General features: G+C 39.0%; 1 protein-coding gene across 19 annotated transcripts in view; it reads right to left on the reverse strand.

The window, feature by feature from the left end:
• Positions 1 to 19,012, reverse strand: part of AFAP1 (actin filament associated protein 1) — a 172,326-nt gene that overhangs the window by 60,659 nt on the left and 92,655 nt on the right. For all 19 annotated transcript variants that reach the window (XR_005599377.1, XR_005599378.1, XM_039541555.1 and 16 more), the window contains 2 exons: positions 10,792 to 10,900; positions 3,579 to 3,790 (listed from right to left, as the gene is read on the reverse strand). Coding sequence is in view for 17 of the 19 variants with exons in the window: in XM_039541555.1 (XP_039397489.1) it covers positions 3,579 to 3,790; positions 10,792 to 10,900 (321 nt within the window). In the remaining 2 variants the exon portion in view is untranslated. The remainder of the gene's footprint in view (positions 1 to 3,578; positions 3,791 to 10,791; positions 10,901 to 19,012) is intronic.

Below are 19,012 nucleotides of genomic sequence, written 5' to 3' on the forward strand. Positions count from 1 at the left end.
TAACAGATTTGAAACAAAAACAACTCAAGCTCATAGCGTTGTGTGCCTGTATTTCCATGTCCAGTTACCTTAACAACATGTGCAAATTGGCCTTTTTACCCCATCTACATTTTCATGTGCATGTACAATAGCTATTTGGATATTAAAAAAGACCAATCTGCATATGCAATAAGGATAACTGAACACAAAGGTAGACTAACAAATGCACATGCATTTTTATACATGGATCTGAGACCCCTTATTTTAAAATCTTGCCTTACCCACTTCATGTGATAAGATTCAGGAACATATAGCAATTGTTAACAGGATATTACAAACACTCTACAATCAAGGCTGAGAAGGGAATCATTTAAAACCAATCTTTGTAACTGCTCACAATTTTCTAATTGTTTTCCTTTCAGACTAAAATGCCTTTGGCCTGGTCTCAGCGGAGTGGTAAATAATTTTTTGAGGAAATTTGTTTTATTAAAAAAATCATGCTTAAGTTATATGAGCATGAAAAGCCACCATCACCTTTTAGCAGTTTAAAATGCAGTTCTGTTATCTTAATATATATTTCTAGATTTTATTTTTCAGAGTATATATAAGAAGTTTACTAAAAACACACATTTACATAACAAATAGCGCCAGATGAGGCTTATAGAAAGCAATTATTGGCCAAATTATTTATATAGAATGTCTGGTTCTGATCTAAAATATCACATTTTGGTCCCATTTGAATGCTGCATTTATAATATAGGGAATAACTAATCCCTAAACACATATATATTTGTATTACTTTCTGCATAACTCATAGGTTAAGTCTTCTAGGTCTTTCTTCCAATAGTAAACTAATCTTGTTTAAATTGCTCATTCAACTCCTGTTATGATTTTTATTTTCTTAATCCTCATTACAGTATTACTGGAAGAAAAAACCCCGGGGGGGAAAATAACAATTTCTTAGACCACACAAGTGGTTAAAGGAACATGTGGTTAAAAGGGAAAAGAGTACCACCAGGATTTTAAATAAATAAATAAACTTAATTGTAGAAGAAATATAATGTGTCTTTTTAATTTCTCTTTCTTTCTCTCTCAATTTTGATTTTAAGCTTCTATCCTTCATTTCAAAAGTCTGATTCCGATCTTGCATATGTTGGCGTAAATCTGGACTAACAACAGTGAATCCGATGGATTTACACCAATATAAGGGTGAATGAAATCAGAGTCAAACTTTTTTTTGACAATTAAAATATATACAGTGCAAGAATAATATACTTAAAACATAAATTGAACTGCCCATTTAATAACAATTTCCCACCATATTTACAGCAATCTCTTCTCTGTGACCATCTATGTCCCAAAATCTGTCCATTCCCCCTTCAGCCAAAGTAGAAGACGAACTTTGCAGCATATTCTGAACATTGACAGATCTGGGCCATGGAGGACCAACAAGGGAAAATGAGTTGCTAAATTGAGGGTCCCCACTTTGTGGAATATCCTTTTCCAGTTGCTACCCTTCATTACTAAATTTTTCTGTTGGGATGCAGCCATCATAAGCTCATCTGCTAATTGCAACTTTGTTGGCGCCACACAGGAAGAGAGTAAACAGACCCCACGTGATTTAGGGTGTAGTTTAAAACCCTTGTATTTTTTTTAATAATATAGAAACGAAACCCTTTCATAAGCAGAGCCGTCTCTAGGGTATGGTGAATCAGGGCAACCGCCATGGGCCCCACGTTTGATGAGGAGGTGGGCAGGAAGGTGAGGTGGGGAGGGCAAGGAGAAGCCCCCCTAGCAACCTCCCCCTAACCCCAGTGCCTCCGGGCCCACCAGCGGGCCCCGCTGATCAGCGCCTCCCCCCATCTCCCAGTGCCTACCGCCGATCAGCTGCTTCGTCTGGAGGTGCTGTGGAGGGAGCAGCGAGGACGCAGCGCACTCAGGGGAGGGGGTGGACCTGGGTAGGGAAGAGGCAGGACGGAAAGAGGTGGGGGAGCAGGTGGGGCATTGGGGGAAGTGGTGGAGTGGGGGCAGGGCCTACCAGAGCCAGGGGGAGCACTCCTGGCAGACAGAAACTCGGCACCTATGTCCCGGGCCCTGCACCCCCCGAGGGTCGGCCCTACTCATAAGATAACCCTTTTTTCACTAAACAGAAACAAGTCTTGCAGCAGGAAGTTTACTGAGTCATGGACCTGCAACTGGTGAGCACTATACAAAAGAAACATAATAGAGTTCTAGAGGATGAACACACAAAGACATTTAAATCACTTCCATCTTTCCTTTCTATGATGCAGCTGTGAGTTATGTGAATACTGCATCTGTAATTATAGCAGAACAGATGGCGAAGGTTTAGTTTTAAGTATATACATTACAATAACATATGCTGCAAAGTGATTGCTCAATCTACCAAGGGACTTGTTTCTCTCTTAAGGGTCTGATCCAAGAGCTCTGATATAGGGAAAACTCTCACAGAATCTAGTGGGATTTTTGCCTCCATAAGGGTTAGGTTTACAAGGTTTCAGGGATGAAATATATTAGACAGAAATAGGCTTCAGGCTATGTTCTCTGCATCAGAGAATTTTCTAGGGTGTAAGTTTCACTCTGACAGGTTCCATGTTCTAAGTGGCTTTAAAAAAAGCAATCGATCAATTGATATGGGGCCCCTCGTCTTGGGTTCTTGTTCATGACAACGCTCTCTGACAGCACTACTACACTTGATCGCTATTTACAATTGTCAGGGTTCCTTCCCCACTTTGAACTCTAGGGTGCAGATGTGGGGACCCGCATGAAAGCCCCCTAAGCTTATTTCTACCAGCTTAGGTTAAACCTGGTACACTGCCACCACCAAGTGATTTAACAAGAAACAGGGAAAGGACCACTTGGAGTTCCTCTCCCCACAAAATATCTCCCCAAGCCGTTATACCCCCTTTCCTGGGGAGGCTTGAGAATAATATCCTAACCAATTGGTTACAAAGTGATCAAAGACCCAAACCCCTGGGTCTTTGGAAATGGAAAAAATCAGTCAGGTTCTTAAAAGAAGGATTTTATTAAAAAGAAAACGTAAGAATCATCTCTGTAAAATCAGGATGGAAAATAACTTTACAGAGTAATCAGATTCAAAGAGCACAGAGGAACTCCCTCTAGCTTTAGTTTCAAAGTTACAACAAAAAACCTCCCTCTAGCAAAGGTAAACCTCCCTCTAGCAAAGGCAAAATTCACAAGTTGAGAAAACAAAGATAAGCTAATACGCCTTGCCTGGCTGTTACTTACAAGTTTGAAATATGAGAGACTTGTTCAGAAAGATTTGGAGAACATGGATTGATGTCCAGTCCCTCTTAGTTCCAAGAGCACAAACAAAAGCCCTCCCCCCACCCCTCCAAGATTTGAAAGTATCTTGTCCCCTTATTGGTCCTTTGGGTCAGGTGTCCACCAGGTTACCTGAGCTTCTTAATCCTTTACAGGTAAAAGAATTTTGGTGCCTCTGGCCAGGAGGGATTTTATAGTATTGTATACAGGAGGGTTGTTACCCTTCCCTTCATAGTTATGACAACAATGTATTTACCATAAGCCATAAAATAATATGGAAATAAAATAATAATTACCAGTAGTTTGTTTTCTTTGATAACACACAGTAGTTTGGTCCATTGTCCAAATCGCTTCTTTCTCAAGAGGAAGGCACAGATTCTGGCATCCTTTACAAGGTCCATAGAAGCCTCCTCAGAAGGCCATTGATGTCTCATTTTTTTTCCTTTTCCATCCTCTTCCTCTTCATCATAAGATTCGTAAGAGCTGCTCATAGCATCTGAGTCATAATCTTTAAGGAAAGTATAAAAGTGCCCAGTTAAAACCATCAACCATGAAACACACCTATAGAACTGAACAACTGTAATGGGATCTATTTTAAGTATACTACCTTTTATTCTAAAGACAAACCAAAAACAATATATTTTTCAATCCTCAGTAATATCAATACATTAAGTTTATTGAGTATGAGATGCTATAAAAATGAGAAGTGCATCATCATTAGATTTAACTATAGAACCATAATTATACCCCAGGAATTTTAACTAAAACTGTAACTTGGGAATTAATACTTAGCATTTAAATACTGCTTATTTTGAAAGTGCTACTTGCAATTTCATTTTCCCCCTTTTTGCAGCTTTTCTAGAGGAAGCGATTATAATCTTTCCCCATTCCTTAATGCAATACTAAACTCTTGGTAACAATGTCTGCATGGAAAGAAATAAATGTAAATATTCAGGACATAGCACGTAGAGAATTAAACATGGAGAATGACAGAGCTCACAAGGAATCAAGTATTTCTGTATGTTCAAGTAATTTACACCGTATACAGTAGAAAAATGCATGTCTGTACAAAATTTCATACAATTATAACAGCAACAAGATACCAACCATGAGACCATTAATGCTAACTAGCCAGTGCTGTTGATTGCGTCAGTGCCTCTGCTGATGTTGAAAGCATTCTGAAAAAAACCTCTCTCCTTATGTTCCTTAGTTCACATGCTTTGGGCCTAATGGCAAGACTCTTTTTGATTTAAGTGGGCTTCGTATCACCCCCTTTGTTATCAAGAGCCAGGAGTTAGTTCTCTACTACTGCGAAACGGTGTTATCCTTATCACAGAAATCGCCCCCCCCCCCACTAAATGAGGAGCTTTCTGTCAGCTGGTATGCCTAGAAGCTCCAGAAGGCACAATCCTTCCTAAGCTGTGGAATGACAGGGCTCAGCACTAAGCCAATGCAAGGCAATGGCTAAGAGCTACAAATGAAGCCAAAGTTAAGAAACACTACAAGGTTTTTATTGTTTTAAAAAAAAATGAAATATAAGGGAAGAGTGGGAAAGGTTAGGGACTATCTATTATTTAATTTAAACTGACAAACTGGAAAATGGTTTTATATTAAAGACTGTTCATTTTCTCATAATCATGTAAAATGATATGTGAGATCTCCATTTTCTTCTAATTACCTCCCTGAAAACCAGGACAAAAGAGCCTAAACAAACACACCCTTCTGGAGGGGTTATTCAGGAAGCTCTATGAAAGTTTACACCACTAAATTAGAAAATACCTAGGAGGTTATTGATCAAACTCAGACATACAAAAGAACACCCACATCTTACCTGCAGAGACAAGAGAGTTAAAGTGGTGAAATTACTAAACATGAAAATGTAGAATTCAGTACTTAAACCAGCATTTCAGGGAGGCCTGCCTATCCCCTTTGCCCTAGAGTTATATCCAGAACCCTGGTCCATCCCTCTGGCAACAATCCTCCTTGAAAGGCAGCAACTGACTCACACTCTATTCTTCCTGATTGCTCTATTCTCTGCCACCAGACTGCCTCGGAATCTGAAAACTCCCAGAGGGGTGGCCAGCAGTGGAGGAGAGCAGAAAAGGCAAAAAAAATTATAGTATTTAAGTGAGAAGAAGGGACCCCATTCCTGATGGTGTGCATCAATTTAATCACAGGTGGGATTTCTATCTCCAAAATGAACTGACAAGGCTCTTTGTTAAAGATCAGATCCAAATAAGAGAGCATATAGAAGCTACACACTTCCAATCTTGCTTTCATTAGGCCACATTTAAGACTCTTCTGCTGTGTTACAGACATCAGTCTTCGCTGTATTTTAATAAATCATTTCCATTTTATGGGATGTTTTAACTTTCTCATATTCCACAAAAGAATGTTCCACCTTCCAAATACCATTGTTATCAGTCATCTCCTTACTATATTATGAAGACTTGGTTTCTTTTTACCTCAAGCCCCAAGCAAATATCTTGTTTCCTTCATTGCTTTTCAGCAAGGTCATTTGCTTAACCACTGCACTTCTCTTCACAACACCCACATACTTTCATCAAGGTTATTAATATCACAATTATGGAGGTGCCGGTGGGGACTCCAAATTTAAAGGTTCAGTTTTGCATTTCAAGTATCCATATACACAGACACACACCACCATCATGCCACTCTGCATCCAACAATTTAAAAAGTCTTGATTTGGAATGTATATATATAATAAATGACTTGGTCTATATTTTATTTTGCTAATAATGTGTGTGTGTGTATGTGTGTATGTATATATGTATGTGTATATATATATATATACACCCATACACACACACACACACATATATATATACATACACACACACACACACACACTCACTCTTAACAAAATAAAATATAGACCAAGTCATATTTTATTAGACATCTTATTTTGGCACATCTGTTTTGGCACAGAGTTCTCCCTTTGGGAGTTAAAGCATGGGCTGGGTCATTTATCCCTGCATAAAATACTTATTCACCTGGCTCCCTACTACCCCAACTGCTGTTGCCATCATGGTACAAACAAGAGAAATTATCAATACTGAGTAACCATATAATCTCAGCACTGTAAACCCTTGTCCTTCCTCACCACACCTCCTCTGTACTTCCTTATTCATTTTCTCCACGCCATTCATGATTTTATAGACCTCTACTATAAGCCTGCAGATTTAAGCTTTCCTTAAATAAAAAGTTTCTAGTCCTTACTGTTGCAAAGATAACCTTCCAAGTGTGACCTGAATGTGAAAGACGCAGTACCACTGCAGCAATTCAGAAACCTGATGGCAACAACAGGGAAACTGACAAACAAGTTGTGAGTGCAACTGCTAACCAAGGCAATGAGCTACAGCAGAGGTGTACAGTGGTGATCTTCATGGGAAAGATTTTTTAAAAAGTTAGAGGAAGGGGGAGTAGTTAGACCTTACCCCACCCCCTCTGCAGAAGACAGAACACTGTGGGAGGACAGAGTAGTCGAGAATGCCAACCCAACACTCAGAATACATTAAGGTTGACGGGTATCAAGGAAAAGAGATTGCTCCTTTCCCGCAGCAACACAGGGTGAAGGGAAGGGGTTCAAGCCTATCCAGACTCATTAACCAGAGATTAATGTCTCTATAACCTACAGTGAATTGACCTTCCGCTAGACCTCAAAATTTCATACTAGCAGAACACACACAATGATCAAGATTATTTTTAAAAGGTGTTTAAAGTTAGGCTCCTAAATCCTCATTGAGGTTCCTAAACTGAGTGGTCTGACTTTCAAAAGTGCAGAGCATCCAGTAGCTCCCACTGACTTGAGTCCAGGCTCAATGCAGTAGAGGGCCATGGCATACATTTTAGGCAGTACATTCTAATATGTACTGAACAGGCAGGATTCAATTTTTTAAATACATAATTTCAACCGATAATATCAATGTTTATTTTAAAGCAATTTTTTCAATTTTTATTGATTTAAAATTTTCACAGTTGTGGGAAATTATGGGCGGTTCAGACAACAGGGGAGTCAGACATTAATTTAATTACAGTGGACCCTGGGATTCAAAAAATTAATGCTTTACAACTGTCAAAACACAAATTGTCAACATAACATGTCAAAATATACAAATTAAATATCCTTAAATTAAACTTTAATAAGTTCTCAAGTAGCATTTTTCTTACTTGACTAGCTGTACATTTTGATTGTTATCAATGGAAATATTTTGGGGGTGTTGTGTATGAACGTGAAATCAACGTTCACCGACACTTACCAGTAAAAATCTGATCCTTCCAAGCCTAGTTTTATATATATATATAAATAATACATATATACATATACATACACACACACATATTTTATACATACATACACATACATACACATATATATACACATACATACACACACACTTTTTGGCAGAGCTTGATGGTTATTCTAGTTTTTGTTGTATGAATTACATACTTTTCTGTGTACAAAAATAATACAAATTGTTAAGGAAAATAATACCCTAATACATTTTCACATTATTCCCAATAAGGTATTCAAAGGATTAACCTGAAGCTAATTTAAACCAGGTCACTCTGGAACAGTATTTTTCAATAAATGGAGATGGAAAAGAGAGTCATCATCAGCTGAGGCACACTTCGACTTGTTCTTATCTGCAGATAAATATTTATTTACAGACCACAGATAGGGAAATCACCATCATTTTGTTTTCATGAACTATACTCCTGTGGATTTTTCACCTTTTTATAGGAACATGGATCATGTGAGCCTATTTACTGTTAATTATAGTAGAAAAAAATCTTCTTATTACAGTACAACCTCAGGAGTTATGAACACCAGAGTTACGAAATGACCGGTCAACCACAGACCTCATTTGGAACTGGAAATGGGCAATCAGGCAGCAGCAGAGAAAAAAAAGAAAAAACCCAAATACAGTACAGTACTGTGCTAAACATAAACTACTAAAAAAAAATGGAAACATTTAAAAAAAAAGATTTGACAAGGTAGGGAAACAGTTTCTGTGCTTGCTTCATTTAAATTAAAATGGTTAAAAGCAGCATTTTCCTTCTGCATAGTAGCTTCAAAGCTGTATTAAATCAGTATTCCGTTGTAAACTTTTGAAAGAACCACCATAACATTTTGTTCAGAGTTTACAAAGATTTCAGAGTTATGAACAACCTCCACCCCCTTGTAACTCTGAGGTTCTACTGCAGGGGTCAGCAACCTTTCAGAAGTGGTGTGCCGAGTCTTCATTTATTCACTCTAATTTAAGGTTTCGCATGCCAGTAATACATTTAAACATTTTTAGAAGGTCTCTTTCTCTAAGTCTATAACATATAACTAAACTATTGTTGTATGTAAAGTAAATAAGGTTTTTAAAATGTTTAAGAAGCTTCATTTAAAATTAGATTAAAATGCAGAGCCCCCCGGACCGGTGGCCAGGACCCGGGCAGTGGGAGTGCCACTGAAAATCAGCTCACGTGCCGCCTTTGGCACGCGTGCCATAGGTTGCCTACCCCAGTTCTACTGTATGAAGAAACATATACTATAGAGAGATATATCTGTTTGAACATTTATTTAATCCATTAGAGATCGCATTCTCTCTTTTTTCCCTCCACTCTTCATGATGCTGTTCTTGTAGTCTGGGCCCTTAGAATCTGAGTCTTCTCAATCATGTCCACTTCAGAAACAGCGCCATATCCTGGCTGCAGTTTTTACAAGTAAAGTGAGTTTGGTGGTTTTATTTTAGTCACTTATGTTCATATTATTCACAAAGCCATAAGACAAGCTAGCACAAATGAGCTCAATGGGAATTTTGCTAGAGTAGATGGGTAACAAGCACTGAATTTAGCCACTAACACCAACAGAATTCTTGACAGTATTTGTATTCTTCTAGAGGGGTTAAAAGAGTGGATGACAAATACAAAAGGTAATTGAATTCAGCGGATTTGAGGCAATACAGGTTATGAGTTATGCTAGTTATGCATATAACTTTTGTAAAAGTTATAGCTTTGATTTATGGGAGGTGGAGGGATGGTCCATCTCCCCTAAATGTTCCTGTGGGTCTGGACAGTAATGAAGGTTAATAAAAATAAGTCTGAAATTTGGTTAGCATGTTCTGGGTTATCGCCCCACTGAAACAACTACTGTACAGTACTTTAAAATGCAGCTAATATTTTCTCCTTGAGCTGGGCCCTTGCAGTTAGCAGCTAACCATGAACTGGCAGTTCCCTGGGTCAGAGGGTGTGAGCAGGACCACCCTGCACTATTTCTGGGGGAGAAGCAGGGAGTGGAAATTCCCTGTGCACTGCTGAGGCTGAGTGTGTCTACATTCATTTTACATTTTTGGAGCGCTTATTTTTTTGCTCAAATTGCCTAGGTTAAGTTATTCCTATTAACAAGGGCCAGATTTTCTTTGGCTTGGTATTTTTTATGTTTAGAGCTAATGCATACATATCATTCTCCAAGAAAAACAAAGGACTCTCCTTAAACCACAGTGTACAAATGGCACACAGATCATTTGTTAGTGCTATAATGTTTCTCTTGTTTTATTGTTTAGGAGAACAGATTTTATTTAGTCATTCATTTAGATTTAAACAACAATAAAAATGGTCTAACAAATTTAAGGTCATGAATGATGACGATCCAGCAGAAAAGTATTCATACAGAAGTGATGGATTAACTCTGTCAGACAATAAATAAGGGCAGCAAAAGAAACCTTTTTACCTCCTCCAACCCACAGGAAAACACCCTCCATCTTTTAGTACTTAAATGCTGAGCTCTCTAAACCTGCACAACTGTTCAATGGCAGGCATGCCATCATTCTATCACTGTGATCCAACCATACGGCAATGTAAAATAGATTAGACTAGGTAAGTATTTGGATATGATCATGGGAGACCTGAGTACTGAGGTAATCGGTTTTGGTGATTAATCAGGAGGTAGCACTCAAGTCGATATTGAACTAGTGTCACAGGATAGCATTGGAGGTATTGGTCACTCACATCAGAAACTGCTGTGGGGTCCAGCATGCCTACCTGATCCCACTGTCATAAACCAGCCACAATCTATCCTTATAGATACGGACAATAGTGAGCCCTTCATATAATTCTTAAATATAGAGGATGTAAAGAGAGAGAAGTTTTCTTTTTTGTTTATGTCTTCATGTTTTAAAGCACTGAAAGCCACTAAAACTGACTTTGGTTTCACACCTTCAGCTGCTGGCCAGGGCCCCATCCTCTGATCTAACCCTAATATCTCTAGCCTGCTTCTTGCTCTTGCTTATATATACACACACCCCCCCCCTGATTTTGACATTGCTTGCAGAAGAAGTGAAGATTCACCCACGAAAGCTCATGCTGCAAAACATCTGTTAGTCTATAAGGTGCCACAGGATTCTTTGCTGCTTCTACAGAACCAGACTAACACGGCTACCCCTCTGATACTTAAAACTGACAATTGCTTAGGATGGCATCAGGATATATATTACTCACTGGAAGTGATATATTCAGGAGCCTTTCCAGGACTAAGTGGCACCGCCTCCTCATAATAGCCTTCAGGTAGGGACGATGTTGGTAGAGGTGGAGGCCCATTATCTGGTGGCTAAATGAAGAAATAAATTAATGAGATCAAAAGCCCAACAGATCACTGACCAATAAAACGCACCTAATGTTCACTGTTAATTATGGGAACATTACCAAGGTTAGCAATGCCAACTAATTCCCTTGTGATTTTTTGTAATGTCGATTATACATAAAAGTGAGGCTCAGGAAAGGTGAAGTAGTCATGCTTCTTTATACAACAGAGGTTGTGGAGAGTAGCAGTTTTTGGAAAGTAAATAGGTCCAAGTTTCAAGCTCCCCACGGGTAGTCATAATAAAATAATAGGTTAGTGGTTGAGATTAGCAAAGCAGCAGAAGGAATTTAGCCACACCATCTTCCATATCCTGGTGATATGTTCTGAAACCACAAAGGGCCCAAATCTGTCCCCATTGCTCATGTCGAGTAGTACCTTACTCTGTAAATACAACAAGTGATTCCAGCAGGACAACATGCAGACTAAAGTATTACTCAACATCATCAGAGTAGCAGAACTAGGATAAAGGATGGAAACTACATTAAAAAAAATACTCTTACTATGTAAATATTAAGAGGTCAAAAACGTTTTGCAGTCTAACATCTTGAAAGGAAGACTTTTATTTATTTATTTATTATAAACCCGGGATCCTACAATGGAATCCATGCAGCTGGATTCTATCCTTGCATGGAATCTCCATTCAAGGATTCTTCTGTGCAGACAATTGTACAGGATCAGGGCAGAGGATGCTAACAGTGTGCTGTTCTACGGAGACACAAATGTTCATGTTGTAAAAAGACATAAATACACCCTCCACTAACAATGCACAGATCATCTTAATACCAAATTCACTGGATTGCAAGAGACCTTTGGAGGATCACCTAGTTCACAGTTCAGTGATCAGTTAGTTCTTCAGTTACATTACATTTCTGAATGAATAAATTAATCCAAATAGCTTGATGTAGAGCCTTCTATGACAATATAATAGTTCAGAAAATCGACACTTACTGATAAAAAATATTTCACATACCAGATCAATTTTTAAAATGCTGGCTTTCTAAATATAAATCTGTTTTGAGTTTTAAACTCTAGTTGCTGATAGGCTGATACAGTACCAAGGTAAATTTTAGTACTGCATGATATATACCATATCAGGTTACTGTCATATTTCTTTGACAAGTAGGAAAACAACCATATTTTATAGATTTCACTCATGCTGCAAGATCTTAATTCTACAGTTTCACACTGAAGAGAATTTTTATACCTCCTTTCAATACCATAGATTTATTATATGGTATGTTACATCTTCTTCTCTCTCTACGCCTTATCTCTGGGTAATCTCCTCTGCAAACACAAATTCAACTACCATGTCGATGGTGAGAACTCACAGACCTACCTCTCTATTCCAGACCTGTCTCCTTTTGACCAAACAAATATCTTCTCTTGTCTCCCTGACATCTCCTTAAAGATATCTAGCGCCAATCAGGCTCAGCGTGGCTGAAACAGAGCTCTTAATCTCCTCCCTCCCTCTCAAGTCCTCCCTGCTACCTCCTCTTCCACTCACTAGGGACAACGTCACCATCCTACCTGTCACGGAGGTCTGTAACCTGGGTGTCATCTCTTCCTTCAGGTCCTCAAATTCACGTTATGTCTAAATTTTACTGATTCTTTCTGCATAACATCTCCAAGATATAGCCTTTTAAAATCTATCCTTATGGCTAAAACTCTCATCCAAGCTCTTATAATCTCAGGTCTTGATTACTGCAACATCCTTCTCTCTGGCATTGACAAACACAATCTTGCTCTGCTTGTATCCATTCAGAATGCTGCACCATTTTCCAAGCCCATCACTTCGACCATGTGTGACCAAATCCACCCCTGTATTCACAGCCTACATACTACTGTAGTAATCTTTGTACAAAATACACCTTGTGAGGTAGCATTTGAAAACTAATAAATTCACTGCTCCATAATATCATGGTGAAATGTCTGTAGCAACAGTATATGTAATGTTATAAACATGAGCTGAAATTAAACACATTTTAGACCTACCAGACAAGTCTGGTTAAACCAGTTTCTTGAAGACAGAGGACAAGCTGACACCTCTAGCCAAGTGTCATCAAAGCTGATGGGCAATCACCTGTCAAATGGCCACTCTTTGGCATGGAAGAGGGGTAGGAACAAACACCATGGAATCGCTTTCACTACCAGCCGTGGGGGAAGTGGAGGAATGACAAAGGAAGCAGCCGTTTGACTTTCGGAAAGATCCTGACCTGAAATTTGGTCAGCCTTGTTGTTGGGAGCATGTGGTAAGAATTTGTCTTGAACCAAGTCTAGTTTGTTAAGTTTTAGCACTAGAAAGTGTTTTAATTTTCTCTCTCATATAACCATTTCTGACTTGAATTCCTTATACCTGTACTCCTTTAAAATCTCTCTTTGTAGTTAAATAAACGGGTTTTATTTTTTAATCAAAACTTAACCAGTGTTGTGAATTGTTTGGTAACTTCAATTAAAGTAGCAAACTGTTGTATATTGTTCTCTTATAGGGGCAACAGACCTAAAATATCTCAGTGATGCAGGAGAGGGCTGGACACTTCAGAACACGTGGTTTTCTAGGGAAAATCTGGGACTGAGAATGTGTTGGGGCTCAGCCTGCAAGTGGTAACCAAGGCTGGTGGAAGCCAGAGTGTGCTGGCAGGCTGGAGTTATACACAGACACTCAGAGAGTGACCTGCGGGCTGTTTGTGAGGACCCTAGGTTGGGAGCTACAGCAGCAAAGCATTGTGAAGCACTCCAGGATGCAAGGCAGGTGGTGATACAACCCCTCACTGGTCTGGACTGCATCCTGGAATGTCATACCCTCTCTTTGCATCCCTCCACTGACTCCCCTTCTCTATCCCACATAACATAAGCTGCTTCTATTCACTTTCAAGGCAATTCACAGTCAATCACAACCTATATATCATCTCTCATTTGCTATTGAGCTGTCAACGCTCAACTCCGATGAGCCCATGACGACAGCCTTTGTCACACGCACATTAAATTTTTAGACAAACACCTTGTCCGATTCTGCTAAACTGCAGGCCTACTTTGAACACATTATTGGTCAAATAAAATAGCCTTTCAAGCTTATCTGTTGCTGCACGATAGAAATGGCCTGCTAAACCCAGGGTTGTGAGTTCAATCCTTGAGGAGGCCATTTAGGGATCTGGGGCAAAAATCTGTCTGGGGATTGGTCCTGCTTTGAGCAGGGGGTTGGACTAGATGACATCCTGAGGTCCCTTCCAACCCTGATGTTCTATGATTCTACAAGGGAGCAAACGGGTGCTAGCTATGAGCTACCTGTATTGCCAGACACCGCACAGTGTGGAGAGCAGCCTCTGTGGGGCTGGTATTGCCCCCTCACGCACAAGTGGACAGAGCTTTGTTCTGTTGAGCCAGGGAAAAAAGGGGGAAGTAATCTCCTTATGGTTTATATCAGTTGCAGATTACTTCCCTTTGGAGCAAGGGGCGAAACTAAGTAATGAATTGTGACTCTTAGGGTCAGTTTGCTCCCTGGTCTGCTCTTGGACATATGCCTCCCCTTGCCCAGGCAGACTTTAATATCCCAGTCTAGCCTTAAACTATTTTCCCAGTATGTGTGTGAGATCATATGTATATGTATGAACTTCCTATTATTAAACCAATTCATCTAGGAAATATTGGTCTAGAGAGTCATGCATATTTTGATGCAGCACAGACACAAGGTTTCTAAGCTATTTTTTATTCAGCAATAAATAAGAGATTCCAATAGAGATCTGAAAAATGCTTGTTTTTAGTCTAAATGTTATTCAAAAAGAAAGTGGGGAAAAAAGAAGGGAAATGAAACACAAATGGTGCTTGTCTGAATTCGACCCCTTTAGAACACTGGTTACTTCACACAGCTGGAGCGAGTAAACATGTGCAGCCAATGTCAACACAGATGGAATCCATTTCTGAATTAACCAGGACCTGGATTCTGAAATGTATTTTGCAGTGCTTGCCATACACAAAGTTTTAAAAACAATGAAACCCCCCCAGCACAATGGCTTTTGAAAGAGGCACAATTAGTAGAAACGACTGAAGGCACTTTTCAAAAATGTCCACTATAAAGAATGTTTTCTGATTAAAGTGAGACAGCTTGCTTTTGTCTTTTTTTTTTTTAAGCAGAAACATAGACCACATTCAAAGTCTGTACTATAAACCCCTGTGTTTTCTATGAGATCTGGCACGACTAATGCTCTGTACAGCAAATCAAAAATGTATGAATCTACATGCAGACATTCTGATGTTACTGATATTTATAATTAAAAAAAAAACCCAAGTTATTGCTAGTTGCATTATTGACACCTTTCAATTCACTAGAAAGTTGTAAATTTTTCTGGCAACTTTTCAAGAGCAGAACTTACATGGAATGCATCAAAAAAGAACATCTGATTTCAATAAAACTTTATTAATTCATCTGCAACTGACAAGCATCCCCAAATGCAACTAGCTTGATTAGATAAAATGATTAAGTCTGATGAAAATTAGGTAACCCTGCACAACTAGACAAATTGCTCCTTTTTTTTTTTTTTAAACTTTTCAATCTGGCATATATCTTCTAATATTTAAATTGGTATTATGTTACTACCTTAGAATGAAGTGAATCCTGACAACCTGAGTACCCGGGATCATTAAAGAAGCTACTGCACTTTCTATAAGAGTAGCTATGATACCTCTATGTCATTGCTAAATTTCTGTTTTGTTCTAGCCAAACACTACAGATTAAGTAGTTACATTCTGACCTGGCTAGAGTATTCTTCATTTCCTATCTGTAGCAAACGGCATGGGACTTGGAGGGACTACAAATTATTGTCACTGAGACTTTAGCACAAGGATGTGAGGATGAGATACTGACCAAGCAAGTCACTACTAGTGGCAGATACAAATTAAGCACTGCTGCTAAGTGTAACAAAAGAGGTACCAGGGCTCAAGCAATTTGGTGCCAGGGCTGAAGCAATTTTTTTACATTCAGAGCTGATGTAGCAAGCCCAGAAGTGCTGGGGCTATGAACTGCCAAGCCTAGAGGTGCCGGGGCTCAGCTCTGGCAAGCCCTGGCACAAATTAAGCACTGCCTAGCAGGGCATACTTCCCAGACTACAACACATATAACTGTGGAAAAGGTCACAGAGTCTATCAGAGTACCTTCAAATCTCAAACGAGAGGCTCTGGACATTCTAACAAAGCACCAAACACTGCTGGGTACTACATGCAGTTTAAAAAAAATGCAAGGTCATACTCCAAGGTTGGCCAGATTGCAAGGAACAAAATGCCACAGGAGTTTACCCACTACTGCCAGGTGAATCATCAGCTGTACATGCAAGATAGGATTTTGTTTAAAGGAAACAAAGCAGTAATTCCAGCGGAGTTAAGAGCTGACATAATGAGATGGATACACACTTCACACCTGGGGACAGAGGCTTATAGGAGATGAAACAGGGAACGTGTCTAATGGCTAGGCATGAATGCCCAACAGAGAGTATACAGAACAGTGTGAGGTGTGCAAAGAGCATAGTGACTAGCAACAGATGGAGACTCTATATAGCTTCATGAAATCCCACCCAACCCTGGAAAAAGACTGGCACAGACCTGATCACTTTTAATGACAAGAACCACATGGTTACAGTAGACTACTTCTCCAATTTCTGAGAAGTGATCTCTTCAGAGGACACTCAGGTAAGGACTGTGATTAGGAAATGAAAGTTGCATTTTGCAAGGTATGGCATACTTGGCATGCTATGCTCAGACAGTGGGTGACAGTACACTGTACCAGAATTAAAACAAACAATTCAGCGCCAAATGGGAATTTGAGCACAAGGTATCTTCCTCTAGATACCCAAAAAGGAACCAGAAGATGGAGTTGGCAGTAAAGACAGCCAAGAGACTGATAGCAAAGGCAAAACTGATAGGAAGGAATCCCTACCTGACAATGTTGTGTAAACGCAATACACCTTCCCCAGGGACCAGATAGTAACCCAATACAGAATATATGTCTACATTACAATTGGGAGGAGCGTCTATTGAGCACCATGAACCTCACAAAGCAAAAAACTTGGAGAGGGGAGCACCAGTTGCAGGAGGCACCAGGAAGTCAGTCTGTGTGCACATGGTCAGAATACTAGCTGCAATATCTCTGTAGATAGTTGTCTTAATAAAGAGCCAGTTTAGATTTACAAGCATGGAGTCCTTTCATGTTATCATCCAACATCCAGAACATGATACACTATCCTAAACCCTTGTGCAGTATTTCTTTGCATTGTTGAACAAATTCTTCTTGCATCATACCTAAAACCATTATAAATAATATATGGTGGGTTATGGAGGATAGAAAATTTAAAAAAAAATTAAGCTGTGGTTTTAGAACTTTAAGTTAATACCACGAACCTCAGAAAGAAAAGAATTCCACATCAGTGGGGCAACCCAAGCAAATAAATCATAATATGTAGAAGTGGCAAATGGTAAGCATCTAACAGCATTGAACTGAGCTCAGATTCCAGCTGATTGTTCTATGCAACGGCACTGCTGCCCTGGGACAGAACCTAGAGATGCACTTAAACTTTTCCTGTAACATCTGTCAGACAGGCTTGAATTTGAGATATTTATTAAATAAAATTTGCAAAACTCAAGTACAGTACACACCACTTAAATGAGAAAGGCAGGCAAGAGTTACACCCAAACTCCGTGGCACAGTGAGAGAAGAAATGAAGAATTAATTTACCTCAGAGATTCAAAAGTAAAAAGAATGAAAAAATAAAATTTCTGTTTTATTTAGGATGAATAATGAAATATTAATACATATCCACTTGGAGGTGTCACTTAGACAACCGGAAATATACAGATGAAGAACCCAGAAAATAAAGAAAAGGCAGAGCAAATTTGTATATAAAATCAATAAGAATTGACCTATGTATCAAAAAGGTTCAGGTGCATAGAGAAGAGCAATGGGTCTAACTCAGAATTCTTGCAAATGCCTTGATATTAATCCCAGGAAGATGTATTTAAATTATAGTCTATGTGAAAGTACCAGTCAGACATGATTACTGATTTTTTTTATTGTAACTGTGCTAGGCACTTCCTACTACAGATGAAAGACACTTTCCTCCTGAAGGAGCTTACAAGATATTTATGCAGATGACATGATGAAGGGTTAAGACAAGAAACAGCAGACACAGGAAGAAGACGAGAGGATGGACAGGGCAATGCCAATTAATTTATGCCATTATTCTGTGAAGGTTAGTCCACAGCATGATGCAGTGAAGAGTTTTCTTTTAAAAACTAAAACAAAACAGGAGGAGAATTTGGGTAGGATTTTCACAAGTGGTCAGCATTGTCCTAACTCTGCTCCCATTAAAATCAACAGGAGTTATATCATTGACTTCAACGGGAGCAGAGTTAGGCCAATGATGAGCGCTTCGGAAAATTTCACTTTTAAGTTTAAAAGAGGAAACCAGCTGAGGAATGGCATTGCATGGATAGGGAAGACATGGCAATAAGAAACTGGCAAAATGATGAGACCCGACCACAGTAAACGAGAGCACAAAGCCCTAAAGCAGTGGATCTCAACCAAGGGAATGGTACGTCAACTCATCTAGATATTTGCCTAGTTTTACAACAGGCTACATGAAAAGCACTGGCGAAGTCCCTACAAACTAAAATTTCATACAGACAATGACTTGTTTATACTGCTGTATGTACTATATCAGTGTTTCTCAACGCAGGGGTCACACTTACTTTTATAATTATAAAATGTATATGGTAAAAATGAGAAAGGAAGCATTTTTCAGTAAGAGGGTGCTATGACACTTTTGTATTTTTATGTCTGATTTTGTAAGCAAGTAGTTTTTAAATAAGGTGAAACTTGGGGGTACGCAAGCCTCCTGAAAGGGGTACAACAATTTGAAAAGGTTGAGACCGTTGCTCTAGAAAAGCAAAGAAAGCAAGAAGCAAAATAATACTCTTATAGTCCAGTGGGTTGAAATTCACCAACAGATCTAATATGATTAGAAGAGATGACATTCTGCTTCATTTAGACAGACAGGTCACTATATGCCTTTAGTAGAGCACTTTGAGTCCACTGTA

This window comes from Mauremys reevesii, linkage group 5 (assembly GCF_016161935.1).
Source record: "Mauremys reevesii isolate NIE-2019 linkage group 5, ASM1616193v1, whole genome shotgun sequence".
NCBI lineage: Eukaryota > Metazoa > Chordata > Testudines > Geoemydidae > Mauremys > Mauremys reevesii.